This window comes from Girardinichthys multiradiatus, chromosome 21 (genome assembly GCF_021462225.1).
Source record: "Girardinichthys multiradiatus isolate DD_20200921_A chromosome 21, DD_fGirMul_XY1, whole genome shotgun sequence".
Taxonomy (NCBI): domain Eukaryota; kingdom Metazoa; phylum Chordata; class Actinopteri; order Cyprinodontiformes; family Goodeidae; genus Girardinichthys; species Girardinichthys multiradiatus.
In genome coordinates this window covers 22,758,523-22,782,127 of record NC_061813.1, presented here as the reverse complement: position 1 = coordinate 22,782,127, position 23,605 = coordinate 22,758,523, and the positions used below count along the sequence as shown (strand labels likewise).

At 40.2% G+C, this 23,605-nt stretch overlaps 2 protein-coding genes across 3 annotated transcripts; one reads left to right on the top strand and one right to left on the bottom strand.

The window, feature by feature from the left end:
- Positions 1 to 306: 306 nt before the first annotated feature.
- On the bottom strand, positions 307 to 12,251 carry tram1 (translocation associated membrane protein 1). The gene is made up of 11 exons (XM_047350539.1): positions 11,943 to 12,251; positions 9,491 to 9,554; positions 6,056 to 6,177; positions 5,836 to 5,952; positions 5,694 to 5,752; positions 5,525 to 5,609; positions 5,285 to 5,355; positions 5,089 to 5,193; positions 4,857 to 5,000; positions 1,850 to 2,001; positions 307 to 1,746 (listed from the first exon to the last, which is right to left on the bottom strand). The coding sequence occupies exons 1-11, from the start codon at positions 12,063 to 12,065 to the stop codon at positions 1,676 to 1,678; spliced, it is 1,113 nt and encodes a 370-aa protein (XP_047206495.1). The 5' UTR covers positions 12,066 to 12,251; the 3' UTR covers positions 307 to 1,675.
- Positions 12,252 to 14,147: 1,896 nt separating this feature from the next.
- On the top strand, positions 14,148 to 23,270 carry xkr9 (XK, Kell blood group complex subunit-related family, member 9). Of its 2 annotated transcripts, XM_047349108.1 has the most exons (6): positions 14,148 to 14,572; positions 14,868 to 15,044; positions 18,223 to 18,328; positions 18,930 to 19,357; positions 19,543 to 19,754; positions 19,836 to 23,270. In XM_047349108.1, the coding sequence occupies exons 4-6, from the start codon at positions 19,047 to 19,049 to the stop codon at positions 20,456 to 20,458; spliced, it is 1,146 nt and encodes a 381-aa protein (XP_047205064.1). In that variant the 5' UTR covers positions 14,148 to 14,572; positions 14,868 to 15,044; positions 18,223 to 18,328; positions 18,930 to 19,046; the 3' UTR covers positions 20,459 to 23,270. The 2 variants fall into 2 exon arrangements, with proteins under 2 accessions (XP_047205064.1, XP_047205065.1); XM_047349109.1 differs by having other exon boundaries at positions 14,148 to 15,044.
- Positions 23,271 to 23,605: the final 335 nt, after the last annotated feature.

The window sequence follows — 23,605 nt, the reverse complement described above, 5'->3', positions numbered from 1 at the left end:
ATGAATTACCTCTCTAAATTGAACTCCACTTATTTTTAACATGCCCCTTTGAACTAATGATTCAATTACAGATTATTCAGCATTCATGTTTTGGCTGTTGGCTTTCCATTACTCTCTTAGATCTGCTAGTAAATCATGTGCCATACGGAGATATTTCTACCGAAAAAAGTGGTTGATCTGAGTATTGACGTTGGATACAACTAATAATGTATATTCTGAGTTACTTTCGGTATACTACATAACTGTGAATATATACTATACTTGATTGGCCTTCAACGCCAACAGCAAAATAATCCAGGACACATCCAATTTAACAAGATCTTTTTATTTCTTTACAGGATAAACCCCCAGGGCAAGTAGAGCAAACCAAACACTGCTGGAGTTAATTGTGTCTTGCTACACTGTATGCCTAAAATGACTTAAGATTTATTCTTTACAATACATTTGTGTTACTTAGGTAACAAAGTATTGCAAGTACAGCTGATTGGCCTCTGATGGTTTATAGTGTGTAAGTAAAAGACATATGGTCAGCAATAATCAACCAGGCTCATTTGGCACAGTCAACTCTGTACAGGGGTATGAAGGGACAGAACAAAATATATATATATTCCTTTCACAGCCCATGTGATGACAACTCATCTATGCAGGCATTTAAAAAAAAAAAAGGCATAGATGATTTATGATCATGACTAACACATTAAGAACAACTAACGAGAACGTTATTTGTTTTTTCTTGATTTGTATGTCAGATGCTACACAATTTAAAACTAAAGCACAATGCGTCATTAACAGTAGGATTACAACTGCGACAACGTTCCCAGAAACTCGTGACGAACATGTTGCAATTACAAACCTCCTCTGTACTCCAATAATCAAATGCTACATTAGAATACTACTATTTTTGCTGGCAGCTCAGGACAATACTGAACTATAAATGCACTTTGCTTGTTTTTATGTACTCCTATTTCATGTCCTTCAACTTATGTCCTTCCTATCTACAGGTGGCTGTTGATGTCTGATGTGGTATAAAAAAATAAAATAAAAAAAAAACTCTGGGATCTGGCCCAAGGTTAGCAAGACTTTATGCAACCTTCAATCTTGGAAAAGCATTAGGAATTAAAAGGGAATTCATCCAAGAGAAGGAAAGCATCAGGATGAGTTAACTGGTGTATAAATACAAAACAGGGAGGTGAAATAAAAAGGAATACACATTATTTCAATAAAGCATTAAATGACCTAAAGTGAGGAAAAGAAACATTGAAGTGATCATTCCTGACTTGGTAAAATTACACTCTGTACAAAATAAAACAAAAAAAACAAGAAAAAAAACAAAACAATCCACAACTGTAGGCACTTCTTAAATAAGGTCTTTCTCTCTTAGTTTATTTGTTGGTTTTTCATTAATACCACGGAAGGAAGATTTGGAGTTGAAGTTGAAGCTGTGCTGGGCGACTGGCAATGAAAGCAAATCTGAGCGGCCCTGGGAGTTCCAGCTGGGAGGTCGGTCCTGTGTGGGAAGGTGAAAACGCATGTTGGGGGTGGGGGGGCGTGGAAGGTCAAGCAACCATTAAATCGGCTGGCTGGACGCAGTCGAGAAGACCCTGGCAGAGACGGTTCGAGATACAGGGGAGGAGGAAGGCTGATAGGAATGTTTTTTTCTTCTCCTCTTTATGCCTTAAGAGGATTTCTCTTTTCTTGACCTCGGTGAATCAGCTCCGTGCGAGCTTACACCGTTTACTCCGTTGGCTGGAAAGAACAGGGCACAGTTAGCTAAAGTCTTCCTTTTTTAACATCCATTTCTCTTTGTTACTTTAGAGGTTTGTAATTTGCGTTTTCTTTGCTCTCTCACCTTTGTCTTTCTTCGACTTATTCTTAGCAGGAGCCTGTTTCTTTTTTAATGTCTGGGCGTCAGCATGCTCTCTCCATCGGCGCAGCTGGAAGTTGATAAACTTCCACATCATGAAGGCCTGCGTAAAGCAGATGGCCGACAGGACGGTCATCCTAGTAGATGAGAGTAATAATTGCTTCTTTGAATGGTAAAGACAATACAGCAAGACGGGTCATAATTTTAATGAAAATATACTTCAACAAAGCACTAGGTTAGGGGCGTAGACTTCTGCAATCCAGGTTATTGCACCTTTTTAAAATTTGTAATCATCTCATTTTTTATGTGACAAAGATCTCCCATTTGACCTTAACAGGGGTGTGTACTCCAATTAAATTCATTATATGCGAAGTAAATGTGCACGGTGGTTGCATTTCATGCCATTTTTTAAAGTTGGTTTCAACATACAAAAAGTTGTTTCACATTAGGAGTGTTAAACCTCCGAACATCAGCTGAGGCTTGGAAGCACGTAGCTCAAGAGTCCAAATCTCAACCATACATTCACTCTTAGTGAGAGGTTTTTCACTTGGATCCAATGCTACTATGTAAAAGGACATAACCTTTTAACTTTCCTGTTACCAAAACCATTTATATTTCCTGCGTGCCAAAATAAAGGAGATTTTCTGATGGAATGGTGTTTTGCTTTAGAAGATCATACGCTGCCTCAAAGTAATTAAAGGGACAGTTTTTGATCAGACTATAATATCAAGTCAGTTAATCTTCTGGAATATTGATCTGGTCAGTTAAGCAGTAGAGGGTGTTGTTAATCAGTGTCAGATGATTTTGGCGTCAATGAAATTAACGACAGGTTCACTGAAGGGGCAACAATGAGACAACCGCAAAAACAGGAATGATTCTGCAGGTGGAGGCCACATTTTTTCTCTCCTCATTTGTTTTGACTGCTTTTCAGTAGTTTTACATTTGACCAGGGTCAGCGTCACTACTTGTTGCATGAGGCGACACCTACAGAAGTTGCACAGGCAGTCCAAATCCACCAGGACGGCACATTAATATGCGCCATTGCCCGAAGGTTTGCTGCGTCTCCCAGCACAGTCTCAAGAGCATGGAAGAGCTTCTTTGAGACAGGCAGTTACTCTATGAGAGCTGGACAGGGCCGTTGGAGGTTCTAAACCCGTCAGCAGGACTGGCATCTGCTCTTTTGTGCCAGGAGGAACAGGGTAAGTACTGCCAGAGCCCTACAAGGAGACTCCTGCAGGCCACTGGTGTGAATGTCTCTGACCAAACCATTAAAGACAGACTTCCTGAGGGTGGCCTGAGGGCCTTATGTCCTCAGTGCACTGGTGCCCTGTTCTTTTCACAGATGAGAGCAGATTCACTGCGAGTTCATGGAATACATGTTGAAAGGGTCTGGAGAAGCAGTGGTGAACTTTATGCTGCCCGCAACATTGTTCAGCCTGATATGGGTTGGTAGTTGGTCTGGGAGGCATATCCACAGAGGGACACACAGACCTGTCTAGGATAAACGATGGCACCCTGACTGCCATTAGGTGTTGGGATAAAATCCTTAGACCCATTGTTAGACCCTTCACTGGTGCAGTGGATTCTGGGTTCCTTCTGATGCAGGATAATGTCCGGCCTCTTGTGGCAAGAGTCTGCAGGCAGTTCCTGGAGGATGAAGGAAATGATACCACTGACTGGCCTCCACGCTCCCCTGACCTAAATCTAATAGAACATGTCTGGGACATCATGTTAAGGTCCATCTGACTCCACCAGGTTGCACCTCAGACTGTCCGGGAGCTCAGTGATGCCCTGGTCAGGATCTAAGAGAAGGTGCCCCAGGACACCCTCCGTCATCTCACAAAGAGCATGCTCCGACGCGGTCAGGCATGCATACAAGCACATGGGGGTCATAAAAACTAGCATTTTGAGATGCTGCAATGACATTTCAGCTAATTGGACTAGTCTGCCACATCAGTTTTCTCACTCAAATTTCTCAGTGGCTTTAAGCCCTCTGTAGGTTGATAGCTTTCATTTTCATCAAATGAAACACTTCATCCTTTTGTTCCTAACACATTACCCATTCCTTTCAGTTCATCCAGAAAGCTTCTAATAAACTCTAAACATCCGAGTTAAATGGATACCCGCCTGTGGACGTATTTTAAAGGCAACACCTCAAACACACTGCTTCCTTGTGTGGAGTCAAGAATAAAGTTTAAAAGAAATCAGGGTCACCACAGGAATTGTCATGTAATCATACTGTTCAAGAAGGAGACGGGTTTTGTGTCTTAGGGATATGTTTTTATGGCCCAGTGCATGAATCCACCCCAGAACAAAACCCTAAAGGTGCTGGCTGAAGCTGGTAAGGGAGTGTCATTCTTCACTGTGAAACAAGTCCTGTACTGACATGAACTGAAAGGCCACTCAGAGATGAAGAAGCCATCATCACAAATGTGATGTGTGGAGGTGGTAGTATCATGTTGTGAGGGTGTTTATTGTCACAATATGTTGAGAAATCATCTAAGAAGTTAAAGCTATGACACAAATGGGTTTTCTGAACAGATAATGACCCTAAATATTTCTGCAAATTAGTTACAAGTTGGCTCAAGGACAACAAAGTCAATGTGAGCTAGGCGGCCTGCAAACCTGACTCAACCAAACTAGTCAGGAGGAGCGGGCTAAAATTCCAGCAAACTATAAAAGGTTTCTAAAAGGATATAGAAAAATGTTTGACCCAAATCATACAATTTATGAGGTATATCTACCAAATACTAAAACAAAATTATGTAAATTAAAAAAAAATCTCAAATCACTTTGGCATTTAGCAAACAGAAATAATTTTAGCAACCCTAACGGACCAAAATTAAGAAAAACTATTATCTGATTAAATGTCAGACAGTGAGAATAAAGTGTCTTTTTATAGTGTGTGTAAACATCCGGTTTCTACTGTATCATAAAGAAGCAGAGAAAGTAAGAATTTGTCGTTTCCCTTTACTTCATCACATTTACTTACCGAACAAAGAAAATGTTGAAGTTCCCTGCAGCCAAATCGAAGGCTTGGTTTTCAGCGGTGGAGAGACCAAAGCCCACGGTGAGGACAGACAGGGATAGGGTGAGCAGTCGTCCAATCACATACAAGACAGCCCAGATGGTGAAACTATGAAACACACAAAAAAAGATGGACATTTTTAAACAGTCAAAACTTTTTTTCATCTGACTTCATTATGAACAAGTTGAGAACTCACCCCATTTGTCTGTTCTCGTTGCTGAAGTAGATCAGACGGGAAACATGGAACAGGAGTTCGACGAAATAGTGCAACACCAGCAGGACCAAACCCAGCCGGTTCAAACTAAAAGACACAAAGAGACAATTTTAGAAGCGGCAAGATAAAGACCAACCTTGCCTTAAACTGTGGCTTTTCCTTCAGCGGCAGCACTTACTTAAGAATGTAGGCGCCAGCAATGTGGACCAGGTACAGGAAGATGTACACAAGTTGGCGTGGAATATCCTCCTGAATGGTAAACACAGTGAGGCGGAGGCAGAGAGAGGTCAAACTATTTACACCAGTGCGGGACCAGCACGTTCATTTCAGCATGAAGAGGATAATTCTTTGAAACAATGCCACACGACCAACAAGGTCAAACAGGAAAAAGCAGCAGGGCCCAAACAGCCACACTTACTTTCTTTGCCTTTTGGAAATACAGTTCTGGAAGAGCGTGTAACCAGTACCCCAGCTGGCAAATGTAGAAGAACTTCATCTGGAATCTTAAGGAAAGCAAGATCCTTTAAAATAACGCAATTCTGGTTTTGCGTTTCACTCGTGTCTAATTGCTAAATATGGCAACTTACGGCATCAGCGTATGAGGATAACCCTCCCACAGGGCGACGGGATTGGACAGGAAGTTTTCCTAAGAGCACAACTCTTTTAAATACAATGTTCAGCCTGAACCATAAGCAAACAAAATCACAACCAGCCAAAGGGTGTGCATACAGATAGAAGGATGTTTGCGCCCCAAGCGAAGGAGAACAAGTAGAAGGCGCTGAGCTGGCCGGACTCATTGAACTTGCTGTGCTTGGTTTTGGAGAAGTGCTTTTTCCGGTTGATTTTCTACAGAGACAAAATATGATAAATGGCCAAAAGTGAAACGGTTCAAAGGTTTAAAAAAAAACAACAAAAAAACAGAGTCCTCCTGTGATCGTTTCTCACTTACATCCAGCACATACTCCTGGATGATGGCGTGCATGATGATGGCCACCAGCATGTAGAAGAAAACGGTAGCCAGGTCCTTGATGCCGTGGTGGAAGTGGTTCACTGCCGTCTCCTCGGGGCCCTCTGAGACACAGACGAGTCATGCAGAGTCAACGCCATGACCAGGATTGCAAAATCATGCTTTCGTCAGACAAGGTGGTTCATTCATATCTAATATGTAGGCTCTTACATAGGTATAAATTATTTCACATTTTGTCACATCACAGCTGGAATCCTCAATGTACTTTAATGGAATTTTATGTCATAGACCAACACAATACAGTAAATACACGTGATGTGGAAGTGGAAAGGTGTGGCGTGCATTTGCTAAACTCGGATACACCTAAACACAATCCATTGCAACCTCATGCCTTCAGTAAACCCCTAATCAGTAAATAAAGTCAGGCATTATGTGTAAATCCAGCTGTTCTGTGAAGGCCTCAGAGGTTTGTTAGAGAACACTAGTGAACAAACAGCATGATATGACAGACCAGGCAAGGACAGCCAAAAATCTGGTCCTTATGGAGGACTGGCAGGAAAAAAGTCATTGTTGGAAGGAAGCCAATCCACTCCATGAGAAAGGTTACGTAAGCAACATTTAGAAGCAGCTGCTTCTGCCATGCATGACCAAAAATGAGCTTGACAAATATGCAACAAACTATGTGTGGAAGAAAAGTAATACCAACACCCTCCCCATGGTGAAACACAGTGGTGGCAGCATCATGCTTTGGGATTGCTTTTCTTCAGCAGAAAGTGGGAGTCTGGTCAGCGTTGATAGGAAAATGGATAGTGCTAAAAACAAGGCAATCCTGGAAGAAAACCTGTTGAAGGCTGCAAAGTGCTGGAGACTGCAGCACAACAACCCCAAACAGACAACCAGCGCTATCATGGAATGGTTTAGATCAAAGCATATCCATGTGTTAGAATGGCCTAGTCAAAGTCCAAGTCCCACACCAAGTGTGGGGGTTGCAAGATGATATTCAGAATCATTGTGATATGACCACAGAGGTGTATGGTGGGCCAATTGGGACAAACTTGAATACCGTATTTTCCGCACTATAAGGCGCACTTAAAAACCTTTAATTTTTTCAAAAAATGACAGTGCGCCTTGTAATCCGGAGCGCCTTATATATGGATCAATTGGTTAATTGGTTGATCCATACTGGTTGTACACGGCGCTCTGTCAAAATGTTTCAGTACGACTGGTAAACTACAAAGCCGCACCGCTTGCAGCATTACGGCTACCGTAGTCAGGGGCGTTGCGAAGTAATAGCGGTAAACACCTGTACTGTGCTTATTCCTAGTCCAACACCACTTGTGTGTGTATAACGTTTGAATGTACTGTTGCAGGAATTGCCTGAACTATATGTGATTAGAAGCTCAGTGTGTGGGGTGTATGTTTCGTGTGTGTGTATGGAAGATGTTGACATTACTCCTCCGGACAGAGGTGGCGCTGTGTGCTGCCGTAGCTGAGAATCAAGAGTGAAGGAGTGACGTCAGTATTATTGTGTGTGTGGGGTGGGTAGAGACGGCGACCGGAGCAGCGGTTTATGAGTTTGTAAGCCCTGTGTTTTTACGTGCTGCAAAGTCATTAAAAAGAACCCCGAATCTAGTCAACAACTCAGTGTTTTGATGCTGTTTCTTCATGCTCAACTCAGCAACGTATGAGTGAGGGAGTTAACCCCGAGGAAACTAGTAACTTCGGCCCTGGAGAAAGCGTCTCCCCTGTGTCATCAGACTACGGTCAGGGGACAGAAACAGGAAAGGTTAACAGTACTAACGTTTGATTTAGTGCATCAAACTGTTTCTTTTACGTGTTTACTGAATCAGGGAAAAGTTCCCTTTCACGTTTTAACTAACGTTTGATTTCAACTTCAACTTCATAGACTCCAATGCATTCCTAACGTGCGGTTGGTTCTATTCAATAGATTTCTATGTAGAGGAGACCTTACCATGAGAGTGAATGGAGTTATCAGAACGCTGGTTTGTAGTGTATTAATAAAGTTTGACTGACTGACTTATCTGACTGTTTTGTTGACATTCTCTTTAGCACAGCTCCATCTAGTGGATGCATAACGCAACCCCAGTCAAACGTTTGACTGCAGTAGCTTCTATTCTATGCGCCTTATAATCCGGTGCGCCTTATAGTGCGGAAAATACGGTAATATTATGAAATAAATTAATGTACCATTAAATTATTTCATTGTAATATTTATTTATGTAATACACTATTACATAATGAAACATACCATTAAATTTTGAAACTCAATTTTTTAAATTTATTTAATAAATAAATAAATAAATACATATAGAGTTAATTTATGTAGTTTTTGGGGTTGCCAGGATCTAGTACTGTTATTTTGGGGTTCACAGACTGATGTGTTTGGGAACCTCTGCCCTAAAAGACACATGCCATACAATATTGACTCAGGGGGGCTGGATACCAATTCAAGCCAAACTATTTAGACTTTTATGTAAAAAAATCTTTGAATTCAAGGAACATTTCTTTTCTACTTTCACAGCTTTGTCTTCAACCATCGCATGAAATCCAAATAAAATACATTGAGGTCTATGGTTGAAACACACGTTAAAAAGTTCAAGGGTTGCGAATAATAAGACACTTTAAGATACACCTAAGTCACGATCCTAAGCAACCAGACGTGTGGTCACAAGATTGGCCACACACTTAATTCACCTTGGCTGCAGAGCCACAATTTTAATTATCCTGAATCCTGAAGGGTGGCATTGGGATTACAGAGTCTCGACGGCGCGTAATTTCACCATGCAGAAAACTAACCACCACAGATACAGAGAAAACTTTAACATATCTCAGCTGATTGAAAAAGCTACAGTGGTTCTCCTTCATGAAACCATTTAATCAACATGTTTGCAAGTCAGCACTGACAAAAACAAACAAACAAAAAAAAAAATCAATGGCCTTTTGACATTTCTGAGTAAAGATTAGTCTAATAAGATATGAGTTGTAAATAAGTAACACAGGGAGGTCAGCAGAGAGAAGGCATAGATAAAAACCCTCCCTCACTGAAGCTGGATTCTAATCAACAGTACATGAAACTGGCAAAGGAAATGTTAACCTTGGAAGCATCAGGAGATTGAATGGTGAGGCCTATATTGCACCTCAGCCCCGAATTCATCCGGAACAACCTTGCCACTAGAGAACTTTATAAATCAGGCAGACTAAATTTAGCTCTAAATGGAAGAGAGAATTAAATAATTAAAAAAAGAGAAAGCTCTAAAATGGGTTCGTCTAAGGCCACGCAAGCACTGCTCCGGAATCCAAATCTTCCAGCAAGAAAACACACAGAAAATCCTACAATGTAGACTAAACCTAAAAGATGCACATCATCTAATATGTACATTTGTAAATATCACTTACCATTTGTTGATATGGTCACATTGTACTGGACAGTAATGAATAATACTGCAAACTTTGAGGTGACCTGTGGATTAAAAAAAATGAATCTATGTATTATCAACAAGACAAGGCTAGAGCACATGTGGTTTATTATTGTTAAAAAACAAATGATAAAAAATAAATAATAATGTGTGGAAGAAAGCTATAATTATTGACTGATACGGAGAAGAGCGAAGTAGCTGCAGAGTATAGGCAAGTTACAGTGACCAGCCTGATTATGCTGTTTAACCATGAAGAGTGTCGTTATGATTGCGGCAATTTAGCAGACCTAGCAAGTGTTAGATGTGGTGGTAAAGTAAAATACTCGGGGCGTATCATTATAAACGATTTATGTGAGGCTGTTCAGAAGCAGTGCTGTTGTACATGCAGACTAGGAGGTAAGAACCTACATTTTACAGTAGCCCATTTTTAAAGCTTTTTATACCTTGTCTTGAACAACTCACTTGTGAAATTTCAGCAATATTGAAGACGTTTAGGTGGATTTTCAGGATGCATTTAGAATTTTGCTCAAGTTTTCCATGATTGGAAAAGTGTAAGTCAAATGTTTGTCCCAAATAACGTTACTAGTTTTCATATATTTATGTGCATCTGTAAACATGCATGCGAAGAAAATTACTATACCGTTGAGAGGTTAATTTACTGAAGTAACTCGGATCAAGGAGTGAAACTTGTGCTCTAAACTTTCTTGGTGGACGGGCTGCTGACTTTGACCTGGGCAGAATTGGACCAACACCAGCAGATAGCAAGACTCATAGCTGACTGTGAAAACCTTACGTTGGATCTCAAGCAACAGTCCAGTCCTTTTTCTCCTTAGCCCAGGTATGATGCTTCTGATGTGATCTCTGGTTCAGGAGGAGCTCAACACAAGGAATACAACAGGTGGCGCTCATGTCTAGGATATATCTATGTGGTGGCTCTTGAAGCCACCAGCAGCTGCAGCCAATGCCTTCTAAATCTTCTACAAACTCTTGAATAGGCTTGCTTCAGATTCCTCTAAAGGCTGTGGTTACCCCTGTTACTTGTCCCCCTTTTTCTATCATACTTTTTCCTTCCACTAAACTTTGTATAATGTAGCCTTTATAGGCGTATCCTCCCTGTGTAGGGGGTGAGTGACTGTCTGCTGGATACCTGATAAGTGTTTGTGTTGGCCATACCATAACCTTTCTGTATTATTCTGTATTCATTTGTATTATGTTGTATTCTCATTTTCTGAGAAACTGAATTTGGGCTCTTCATAAACTGTAAGCCAGGATAATCAAAATTAACAAACATAAACGTTTGAAATATAGCTCTGTGTTTGTAATGAATCTATATATTATTTTTTTATTTCATTTCTTGATTAAAATAACTAAAATAAATGTACTTTTGTAAGATATTCTAATTCAATGCAAAGCACCTGTAGCTGCATTTTTAGGAACAGTAGTGTTTACATAAATTGGCCTTCTATTGTTAAGTTCTCTGTATTTTATTTTTGAGTCAGACACAAAAGTAAACATTACAATAATTTCAAAAGTTTAAATTCTTCAAAAATATTAGTGCAGCTTAAGCAAAAACAATAACCGTCAAAAAACACGTTACAATCACTGATAAATTAGAAAGGGGGCGACAATTTTTACAATTTCCGCAACGGGTCAGCGGCAGTAAAACACGTTTCAAAGGCTGTTGAGGGCAAAACCTTTATTTTGAAGAACTAAATTCCGGAAGTTGCTTTAAACACGGACAAGAGCGAGTAGCTCTCATCCGAGGATGAAACCGCGATAGATTTAAACAAACAGGAGGTTTAAAGTGCACCTGAACGCCACACATAGACTGCAATGTTGAGTGGTTTGATACCGGACCCATTAAAGGCACAGTTCGGCTCGGAAGGACAACTTTCTGTTTTGGTGCGAGCTGGGGATGACAGCCCTCTCGACCGTTGTGCGAATGCCACGTAACACTTCTACGCAAACACTAAGCAAACGGGGCTGTTGCAAAATCTCCAAAACACGGAGCTCGACGTTGCGTGTTAAACTTGCAATATATTATTTGGAAGCAAACAGCTCCCATATGAATTATACTTTAGTTTTATTCCTATACAACCAGAAAGCGGGCCTGGAGACAAGTGTTCTGAAATATCGATTTCAAGACGCGAAAAAGCCAGATGGGAAAGTGAGCTCTGCTCCCCTTTAAGCTTATAAATATAAATATAACGCGTTTAGATTAACGGACAGGGCCCAGTTGGTGCGGGAATAACAGCAGAACTGGACCAATGTGCATAGAAAACTTTCGATCTTTGAGAGGAAGTAGTAAAGAATTGATCAGACAGCCATGTCAGTTTCGACAAGAACAGATAGGAGGGAGAAATGAGCTTTCTCGTCCACCAACTCCGCACAATCTACAGTTAAAAACACAGCCGCTCAACATGTGGACTCACCTCAAACATCAGCCCGAGCAGGAAAACCATAGCAACACAGGAAACAATATCTGCATGGTTCTGGATCACAAACTCGTGGCTCAGCACCGGCGGGTTCTTGTTGGTCTTTTTTCGGATCCCCATGTCGACGCGATTCGGAGAAGTTTCGCTGTGCGGTTTTCTGTGTTGTTGTTGTTTTTTTCTTTTTCTTTCTTTCTTCACCTACTAGATGGTGTGAGCTCTCAACACAGGGCCAGACTGCTGTTGAATGGCGTGTCACTCTTCTGCTGGTGGGAGGGTCCACGGAGAGAGAGGGAGCCGCTGCGCCTGACCAAAGAGACTCTTTACGCACAGGAGAGGAAACAGCTGGGGCTCTCTGCCGCTTCCTAGAGGTTTGGAGTAGAAGGAAAGGCCACAGAGCTGTAGACAAGCATGGTTTCAATTTATTAGACAATCATAAGGTGAACTGGTCCCACTGGTCCCACACTTAAAACAAGCAAACATAGATAAACACATAAAATAATGTGTTACATATTTCATTTATTCAGTGCAGAAGCCCATATGTGAGGGGCTAGCACAGTATATTTTTTATTTCTTTTTTTTTCCTTTAAGGTGTCTACACTGTTTTGGTGACTGGGACATCATTTCAGGAAGTTATTAAGCCAGCACAGTACGTATGGGTTCCTGTTTATCAACCCTCGTAGTCTCTGGCACTAAGCTGCTGATAAGAAGGAAGAAAAACATCTCAAACATTTGATACTATTCCTCAGAGCAGAAACAGTTATTATAAAGGTCCCATGGCAGATAAATATATATGATTATGCATTATTACTATTTAATATTGTTTGGCAAGAAAATGCAAGTGAGTCTTTTAATATTTATTGCAACAAAGAAAGGTTAAAGAGAAAAATTACTATGTTTCTGGGGGTGTGAGTAAGTCTTTAATATCCATAATGTGAGCCTGACATTTTACTGCTGTATTTTTTGATAAGAAAATGTTAGAAACTACTGGTTGAACCTTCAACAATTAGCTGTGTTCTAAACCCTGATGGCGAGTAGAGGACAGGGAGTATAAAATGGCATAAAACCAAAATACTCAAGCTGCTCGTCATTGCAAAGCCAGCCCAAGGCATAAGCGACTGTGCAGCTGCCAAGCGCCTCTCCACCAGCAGCCCCGCCCAGCCCCCAGCATGTTATAACCATCACCAAATTCAGGTTTGCAAATGTATAATTACATGTGCATACCTCTCATACAACTAGCACAGCCTGTTTCACAACTTTCATACTCTTAAATTATGATTTGTAAAACTTTGGTTTGAGTTTAGTCACTTTTGAGTTCTCTGTGTTTTAGCTGACTCTTGTCTTTACTCATGTTCTGTTTAATGACTGTTTTAATTAGTTCTGTTCTTCTCGGTGACAGAATGACATCTTCTGTGAAAAGCAATTTTCATGTCTTACCAGAGTTTTTCTTATTGAATTTCATTCTGGACTTTGACTAGGCCAACACAAGACGTTCGCACTCTTCTGGTCAAGTTTGTTGCAGCCTGTTTTCCTTATAGGACTGCCCTGTGTGGAACTTCATCCATCTTCCCATCATCTTGGACCAGCTCCCCTGTCCCTGCTGAAGAAAAACACCCTCACACTGTGCCACATTTTAACAGTGAGAGAAGTTGTATTCAGGGTGATTTGCAGTTGGCGGTTTGTTTTCTGCCCCACAAGGCATTTTTTATGTAGGCTCTCAGAATGAGGTGAGATCTTTCCATGTATCCATGCAGAAATTATTAAATCCTCACAGTCAAATCAAAGAAATATAAATCAGTAAATGTTCGCATCCTGAAGCTGTAAAGTCTGGGAGGCCCATTTGGAGTCATGCTAGTAATTCTCATTCTTTTGCAGAAGTGTATCACTATGATTGAGACTAAAGAAATTACATATGATGAACTAAGAGATTAATCTTTAGAGTATCAAATGAATAATGATTTTACTACATGAATAAGAAGTCATGAAAAATAGAATGAAGGATGATTTCTTTGAAAATCATGTTAAACATATATCAGTGATTGTTGATTTAATTATGATTTTAACACTGATGACTGATGAATAGAAATGCAATAAGGTTTTAAAGTTTTATAAAAGCGTTACTGAACTTTGTTAATCTACTTTACATGTAAAAGAAATAATGTTAACCAATTCAAATGTATGAATAGAAAGGATGATGTAAAGAGTAATGGCTTGGAACTGTAGCTGAAGTAAATGCCATAACTAAAGTATAATACTGTTGTGCAGTTAAAGAGGAAGTGTGATGTTGAGTGAAGCAGGGACAGAGCAGAGGCTGAGGAATTGGGGAACGGCGAGCAACGAGTTGCGGGAAGTCCCGGAGCAAAGAGGGAATCAGCTGCAAATGACTCAAGGGCGATGTCAACCTTGCAGACTAACATGATGTTGGGGGAATACCAAGCAAAAGATCAGCTAATGTGACTAGTGACCAAGAAGAGAAGCGTGACAACAAAAACCAGCCAACGACGCTAGAATCTGCTCTATAAAATGGGCGAAAATAGAAGAACTGCTCAGTTGTTTCCTCATAGAAAACCAACGAGCAAGATCTAGACAGAGAAGGACACTGCAGATGGCTCAGAGGACCTGAGCTGCAGGTAAGATGAGATTCTGCAACATAAAGAGATTCAACCTATGAGCTGTGAAAAGACTGTGGCTTCAAATTGGATATCTGATTCCAGCTGCTTTTAGTACCCAAACAACTGAGAGAACTTGGTCAGTGGACTCAACAAGCCTGGTTGTTACAAGTCTCAGGCTTCCAGACATTCTGGACAAAACCCTTTAACACCTTTCTTTAAACTCTTCACACTCTGAAAGCTTCAGTCTTCTGAGACTTAAGACATCATTGTTTCTGATTATTGATACTTAAGACATCATTGTTTCTGACTGCAGAGACCTGGAACATCAGTGTTTGTTTACTCAGAGGAAGGAAACTGTGGACTTCAGTGTGCCTTCTGTCCAAGAAATCAACTTGTTGTCACCTGAAAGACTCATCAGAGCGGGTGTATGGAAGATCCTCCGCCTTTCAAAGGCTCCACATCAGACTCCCCAGTCTCAGGATTAGGGAAGGTTAGGTTATATTGATAGATTATTTTCTATTATTTGATCATTCTGTGTTGCATCCTGCAAATGCTTTATGAATTAAAGCATACAACATTTTAGAGGAGCTGTAGACAGTCAATTATTTGTGTCATCTTATTTTGTTCTTCAATAATAGTAAAATGTCTTGGTGCATGATTTAAAAATAGTTGTAGGAGGTTTTTTTGAGGGTTGCCTTAAGCCCAAACTTTTTAAAACAACATCCTTGGGACTAAAGTTCAAGTCACTAAACCTAACCTAGCCCAGTTACCAAGTGAAAGTTGTAAAATGAAAGAAGAGAGCAGCTGTTATCAGATAATGACCAATGTGATTTGGCTGACTGTGAGGGCTACTTAGTCCACCCAACACACCAGACGAAACAGGGTTTGACTTCTGGATGTAGGCTGTCAAAGGCTAGGTGCGTTTTTCCCCCCAATACCATCTTGAATAGATTCTTCAGTAATCCTGTTCAGTGTAATCTTTGACAGGTTAGGAAAATTCGGACCCATTGAATGGAGAGCAGGTTTGCGCAGTTCTCTCAGAATTAGAAAGGGAGGGGTTTAGCTCATCGGACATCAAAAAGGCCAAAAAGTCTATTTTGGTTTCCTCTGATTAGTGTATAGTACAGACCAAAGGTTTGGACACACCTTCTCATTCAAAGAGTTGTCTTTATTTTCATGACTATGAATATTGTAGCATCACAACTATGAATTAACACATGTGGAATTATATACTGAACAAAAATGTGTGAAACAACTGAAAATATGTTTTATATTCTAGGTTCTTCAAAGTAACCACCCTTTGCTTTGATTACTGCTTCTCACACTCTTGGCATTCTGTTGATGAGCTTCAAGAGGTAGTCACCTGAAATGGTTTTCACTTCACAGGTGTGCCCTGTCAGGTTTAATAAGTGGGATTTCAAGCCTTATAAATGGGGTTGGGACCATCAGTTGTGTTGTGCAGGAGGTGGATACAGTACACAGCTGATAGTCCTACTGAATAGACTGTTAGAATTTGTATTATGGCAAGAAAAAAGCAGCTAAGTAAAGAAAAACGAGTGGCCATCATTACTTTAAGAAATGAAGGTCACTTTGAAAGTGTCCCCAAGGGCAGTCTCAAAAACCATCAAGCGCTACAAGGAAACTGGCTCACATGAGGACGGCCCCAGGAAAGGAAGACCAAGAATCACCTCTGCTGCGGACGATAAGTTCATCCGAGTCACCAGCCTCAGAAATCGCAGGTTAACAGCAGCTCAGATTAGAGAACAGGTCAATGCCACACAGAGTTCTAGCAGCAGACACATCTCTAGAACAACTGTTAAGAGGAGACTGTGTGAATGAGGCCTTCATGGTAAAATAGCTGCTAGGAAGCCACTGCTGAGGACAGGCAACAAGCAGAAGAGACTTGTTTGGGCTAAAGAACACAAGGAATGGACATTAGACCAGTGGAAATCTGTGCTTTGGTCTGATGAGTCCAAGTTTGAGATCTTTGGTTCCAACCACCGTGTCTTTGTGCGGCGCAGAAGAGGTGAACGGATGGACTCTACATGCCTGGTTCCCACTGTGAAGCATGGAGGAGGAGGTGTGATGGTGTGGGGGTGCTTTGCTGGTGACACTGTTGGGGATTTATTCAAAATTGAAGGCATTCTGAACCAGCATGGCTACCACAGCATCTTGCAGCGGCATGCTATTCCATCCGGTTTGCGTTTAGTTGGACCATAACTTATTTTTCAACAGGACAATGACCCCAAACACACCTCCAGGCTGTGTAAGGGCTATTTGACCAAGAAGGAGAGTGATGGGGTGCTGCGCCAGATTACCTGGCCTCCACAGTCACCGGACCTGAACCCAATCGAGATGGTTTGGGGTGAGCTGGACCCCACAGTGAAGGCAAAAGGGCCAACAAGTGCTAAGCATCTCTGGGAACTCCTTCAAGACAGTTGGAAAACCATTTCAGGTGACTACCTCTTGAAGCTCATTAACAGAATGCCAAGAGTGTGTGGAGCAGTAATCAAAGCAAAAGGTGGCTACTTTGAAGAACCTATAATATAAGACATATTTTCAGTTGTTTCACACTTTTTTGTTCAGTATATAATTCCACATGTGTTAATTCATAGTTTTGATGCCTTCAGTGTGAAGCTACAATATTCATAGTCGTGAAAATAAAGAAAACTCTTTGAATGAGAAGGTGTGTCCAAACCTTTGGTCTGCACTGTACATTCTACCACATATTTGCTGTGTCCCCTAAATGGCTTGAGTTAAACAATTTTTTATGGTTTTCTTTTAACAGTTTTTACATGTTTGGAGTGTACGACTAATAATTGCCCTGTCAGCAGCTTCTGTCTCCTGAGACCTCCTGTAGATCTCTGCGGTTCCTCCACCTCCATTCTTGATCTTCATAAAGCTGTTTGTTCACAAATTATGTGACCTCTCTAGGCAGTTGGTTGCAATGGATTTTATTGAGGGGTATTACAGTGTAGGGGGCGTAATACAAATGTATGGCACACTTGATTTTTATTTGTAAAAAAAAGACTTCCCAATTATATTCTAGATTTTGTTGGTCTATTGTATGAAATTGGAATGAAATACACAGAAATCAGTGATTACAACATGGCAAGGTGTGAAAAAGTTCAAGTGGTTTGAATATTTCTGGAAGGCACTATAACCATTGGCAAAAGAAATAAAGATAACAGAGTGTTTTATGAAGTTAGATACTAAACTTACCTATACAGCAACATGAAGGTGTCTGTAAGTAGTCTGTAAGTTTAACTGTCTGTATCTAGTTCTTCTTTAACAATTGTATTTTATTTTGGGGCTTATAGGAGCTCACCTTTAAGAACCTAGGTTTGCTCAGGAATATGCTCACTTCCTTCATAATTCAGAAGACGAAAAAATAACTCCATAAAACGAATTGCAACATCCCTCCATCCACCTTATGTGTCCACTAAATTCCCAACATACACATTAAGTCTCTGTTCATTAGTTGCTCTTGCTTTCCGGAAACCTCTCTGGGAAATTTTAAGCCAGTTGTATTGGTGAAGTTTGAATGAATATAGGAGTGTGACGGGAAGTATAAAGATCACACTCACGCAACCACCACCACACCTTCAGAGGCATGAGATCTGTTATGCAATTGCACATTTGTGCTCTGAGCTGTTTTCTGTTTGCAGAGGTGGGGCTTATTAAAGGTTTCAATGGAAAGAGAAAGAAACCTGCTGGGAGTGGAATCTCCAGCTTTGACTGTTCAGAGCTCGATGCCACAGACAACATGTCTCTGTAAGTTTGTTACAGTTTTTATTTCTATGTATTTATTTATTGTGAATATAATAATTTGGAAGTAGTAGTGCTTTTCTCTGCATGTGTGAATAACCATGTAACTCAAGATCAAGTTTAGATATATGAGTTTATTTCTTGAAAGTCACTTAATGAAATTCCAACAATTAAACCAATAGATTAAATGTTATAGGGAATGAAACATTTTCTTATCTTATCTTTAGTTTGCTCCGAACTTGCCTCAATTTTCAATAAAACTACCCCACCTGTTAATGTGTGTTTGTGTATTCCTTGGATAGTTGATCAGTTAAGAATTTGAAATGTACTGTATATAATGCTTTATGATGCTACTCTTTCTGTAACGAAAAAAAAGCTATGATAAATTATGATAATGCTCATAAACCAGTCAGTCTCAGAATCCATATACAGAATGAATTCCATACTAAGTGTATCATTGATCAAAAAAACAGTACATGTAAAAACCGGCCATAGTTGCAATGAATTTCCAGTTTTTTGCTGAAAAAAATACTTGTTTTACATAATTGAAAATTACTGTAAGGATTTTTATTCATGTTGACATATTTTACTTATGTATCTATTGCAGAGGGACTCAAAGGCCACCTGTGATAATGAAACCCATGTACAGAAACTGCAAAGCTCATCAGAAAAGGAACTGAGACTTTTTTTCTTCCTGAATCGTGAATGCCAGCTTTTTGAAGTGATGACAACAATACAACGGTCAGACATGTGGTACTCCAAGTGGAGGTGGCTTTTAAACCTTGGCGGACTATTCATGTACATAGGAGACATTTGCACAGACACTGCACTGGCTTTTAGATATTTTCAAGAAGCGCAATATGTTTGGAGTGGAATGACTGCACTGTTTATAATCACTGGGCTGGTGATAAACCAGATCTTCAGCTATGCCTGGTTCTCAGACAACATGGAAGATAAACAAGAACAAGTCATGAGCTGCAGGTCAAAGGGTCGTCTTTTGGCCCTACATATATTTGGGATGGGGATCTTCCTCAGGTATGTACATGACTGAATATCATGTAGACAGGATTTGCAAGGTGCCAACTGGAATGACCACATTTCATTTGTGTCGCAATAATCGACCTCTTGAAATGTGTCACTGTCTGAGCAGCTGCAAAAACAAAACATTAATTAGCAACATATTGTCAGTTTTTTTTTTTTTACTTTGACTCTGTTACCAGGTATTACCATCTGCTGAGGCTAGGATGCAGGGTAGTCTGGAGAGCATCAAGTTCAGATAATGCAACTGTTCAGAAAAGGCACCATGAACTGTTCTGCCTGGCTACTGATCTGAGCATGTTGAAGCTTTTTGAGTCTTTCTTGGAGAGTGCGCCGCAGCTTCTTTTACAGCTTTACATATGGCAAGGCCATGATGAGTGGTTCATCTTACAGTGTGGGTAAACAAAGTGATCCTTACCTTACTTCATTTCAAAAGTTTTCAGAATCATCATTTACAGTTGGCTTTTTCTTGCAGATCTGTCTCTGGCCTTCTCTTTCTTTAATCTGGCCTGGTCTTTGGTGGACTATCGCAGCTGCCTGCGCAGATCTCTTCCCCACATCCGAGGATTGCACTCAGGCCCCGCCACAGTGGTTTACCTCCTCTATAAACTCTTCACCATCACCAGTCTAACTCTCAGTTACAGCCTTCTCCTCACCCTCAGTGTGTACACCACAGTAGGCCTCACAGTTTTTTGGCTGCTGGGAACGATATGGGCTCACCTGCTTCAAACCAACTTCTGCACATCCACTGCCCTTGAACTCCTCTACCGGGGCATCATAGGAGCCATCCTGGTTTTTAGCTTTTTCAATGTGAAAGGACAGAACACCAAACTAGAAATGATTATTTATTACTTTTCCTGCACTGCTATCAATGTCTCAACTCCATTAATGTTGTTCTTTTTAAAGCCAGAGATGAAGGCAATAATTTTTTTCTGGTCAGTTAGTGGTTTGATCTATGGGGGTTCCTTGCTGGGGCTGGTGTCCCTTGTGTGGTATTATCACTTCCTGCATCCTAAACGGTCTGATCCAGATGAGGTGGACGGGCTGGAAAAGGAAACACCGTCAGCGAGGAGGATAAGGACATTTATAAAACCTTGACTGAGATTTTTCAAGCGATAGCTTATAGAAAAGCATCCCCACAGCACAATGCGGCCACCACCATGTATTACAATATGATGGTATGTTTAGGGTGTCAGTTTAGATTAATTGAGGTTATGAATCAAAACCACCAACAGAACCACATGACTTCTAAAAGTCCAACATGTAAACACTATAAAATATTAACAAATGTGTTTTTTGTTGTGTTCAGAGTTCTGGCTCATTATAGATGAATTTTCATGTCTAGAAATATGTAAAAAGGTGTGAAAGAAAAAAAAGCAAGTTCGGTGCAGCTGCAACCTGCAGCCTACCACCTAAGCCAGGTGGTAGGGGTTTGTTGTGTAACCAGTGGGTTGCTGGTTTGAACTCCTGCTCTGTCCGTCTCAGTTGTTGTATGATGTTGGTCAGAGGGCCCGGTGGTGCAGATCGTATGGCACCCCCACTTCTTTCAGTCCCTGAACACTGAACACACTATTCCCACACTGAAACATATTGGTGACAGCATCATGCTTTGGGGATGCTATTCTTCAGCAGGGACACTAAAACTGGTCTTAGTTGATAGGAAAATGGATAGAGCAAAAAAAACAAGGCAACTCTGAGAGAAAGTCTGACCTTTAAGCAAGACGACCCTAAACATACAGCCAGAACTATACTGAAATGGTTCCGACCAAAGCATATTCATACTGTATGTTAAAACTGTCCTGTCAAATTTCAGACCTAAATCCAAAACTGGCAATACTTGGAAACTGATCTTCAAAGATGCTCTGTATCAAATCTAACTGAGATTGAGCTATTTAGCTAAAACAAATTGGGCAAGAATTTCAGTCTCTAGACATTTGATGCTGATAGAGACACATTAGCTGCTATAATTGCAGTCAAAAGTGGGTCTACAAAGTACTGGCGTCAGACAACTAAATATAAATGTAAACAATGTGTCATCTTACTTCCACTTCACAATTATGCACCACTTCTGTGTTGCTCATTATCATAAAATTCTAATAGAAAGCATATTTTTTGTGGTTTTAATGTAACAACATGTAGAAAGGTTTTAAGGAGCACACTTATATTTGCAAGGCACTGTTTCTCTGTTTTTGTATTTTAAGAGTATTTTGTGTTTTGTTCGTCTTCTACAGTGTGTGTGTTCTTTACTTCATACATTATAGCACAGTGTTATCACAGGCTTGTTCCATTAAGAACCAAAAGCAGCTCAGTGACACTACCTGGAGATGCCTATTTTGTTTTTTGAACTGGTGTACACATCATCAACACAAGATGGCGCCCTTATCACAATTGACTTTTTCAATTTTCTCTTTTATTTCTGAATTTAAGTTACCAATCGGACCTGTTATTACCGTCTTTATGTGCCTTTTTGTTTGTGTTTTTTTAGAGTTCAACATTCCTCAATGCATTTAATTTGTATTGTTATATTCTGTTTCTTTACACCTGTTTTTGTATCATATATTATTATTATAAAGTTGCTCAAATGATTCCTATGGACAGATTCTTTAACAAAAACTAGGCATATTTAGACTTCCACCATACTCTTCTCATCTACAATTTTTCCTGCTTGCAAAACCTTTCTCAAGATGATGGAGGCAGGGGATATGGGTGAGCAAAGTAGCAATAATAAACCAGCGCTAATTCTGTGTTGACTGCTAAGGTGATGTGCTGGGGCTGGAGGGGAGGTGGGGGGGTCATGGTTGTGGACTCTTAAAGATCACAGCCATCCTCCCTTCTTCAAATCCAGCCAGGCTCATAGCTTTCTGAGCTGTTTACACCAAGGGACTCCACGAACTTTTCCTTTGTTGGTTGCATTCTGTCTGAAACACTCCATTAAATTCAAGCTCCAACAAATTTAAGTGAGTAAGTTTTGTTTAAGAGGAAATGAATCTCTGCCAGGCAGTAATTTTATTGTGAAGCAACAGTGGACATACTGACCCCTGCTTGAGCTCGTTTGCTTTTTATATACAGAAAGCAAAGCTAAAGGTTCCAAAACATTTTTTAACTTAATTGTGAGCTGTAACCTGTGCAACCCAGCTGACAATCAAACAATTTTTTTTAGGAGGAAAAATGAAAATCAAAAAACTGTGGTTGCAAACGTGTTCTCAATCTTTGCAGAAACTCTACTTTTTTTTCCTCTTCAGAAGATCTCTTTTGATAAACCCCACAGTGTTTTTTTGGATTCCGGTCTGGGTTGTAACTGGGCCATCCAAAATACTTGAATCTTCTCATGAAGCTATTCTTTTGTTGATCTGGATGTATGATTTGGGTCGTTGTCAAGCTGAGAGATGAAGTTCCTCTCCATCCTTAGCTTTCCAGCAGAAGCCTGAAGGCTCCTTAAATGTGGCTATGGGCCTTTTGGCTGCCTATTTGACCAATTTGTGTTCAGTAATTTTGTCAATTTTGAAAGAACATCCAGTTCTTGGTAATCGCACTGTTGTTCCCTTTTTTCACTACTTGATGATAATTTTTCTCCTGATTGATGCTTGTTTGACAATGAGATCGCCCTGATGCTTTGAAAACTCTCTGTGGACCAAGGCTTTGCTGTGGGATGCAACAAAGAAAATGTCAGGAGAGGTCAACTAGATTCAGAGGCTCTTTAAACGACTGGTGTCATCCCTTTTAATATGAGCTTGAGTGGTTAGTTCCAAACATAGCCAGTAATATAAGGGTGTGCATACTTATACAACCACATTATCTTAGTTTTTATTGTCTGTTTTTTCATCAAAAATATTTTTTCAATTGAGCTGTATAGGGTAAAGCTGACATTAAAGGTGGAAAGAATTTAAATAAAAAAATCCTGGCATTTTAACGGAATAAGCTGACTTTTTATATCCACTATGCACACAAATGCTTAGAGCAGTAAAAATGTTGATTCATAGCAGCTTACCTTTTGGATTAATAGAGTTATTTATACTAACAGGGAGGGTTCTTTATTCACCAGAAATCAAAATCACATCCTCCTTTGCATTTAAGATGATGGATGCAGAGCTCTTTGCTGAGCTTGAGTGGACTAATGCAGTATAAACCTGCCAAAAGGACTTTTACTGGGAGAAGATGAATGTGTTCCTGAGCAGTCTTCTACTTTCTGTCATCCTTTTGCTTTAGTCCAACCGCACATACTTTTGGCTGTGACTCACCACGGAT

What these genes read in the sequence shown, in the direction of transcription:
- tram1 (XM_047350539.1), bottom strand. Translation starts at nt 12,065, where the DNA reads ATGGGGATCCGAAAAAAGACCAACAAGAACCCGCCGGTGCTGAGCCAC. An exon ending in GCTGGCGCCTACATTCTTAA is followed by an intron (nt 5,194 to 5,284) that starts GTAAGTGCTGCC and finishes TGTGTCTTTTAG; the next exon opens with TTTGAACCGGCTGGGTTTGG. An exon ending in AACGAGAACAGACAAATGGG is followed by an intron (nt 5,001 to 5,088) that starts GTGAGTTCTCAA and finishes TGTGTTTCATAG; the next exon opens with TTTCACCATCTGGGCTGTCT.
- xkr9 (XM_047349108.1), top strand. Translation starts at nt 19,047, where the DNA reads ATGACAACAATACAACGGTCAGACATGTGGTACTCCAAGTGGAGGTGG. An exon ending in GGGATGGGGATCTTCCTCAG is followed by an intron (nt 19,358 to 19,542) that starts GTATGTACATGA and finishes CTCTGTTACCAG; the next exon opens with GTATTACCATCTGCTGAGGC. An exon ending in TGAGTGGTTCATCTTACAGT is followed by an intron (nt 19,755 to 19,835) that starts GTGGGTAAACAA and finishes TTTTTCTTGCAG; the next exon opens with ATCTGTCTCTGGCCTTCTCT.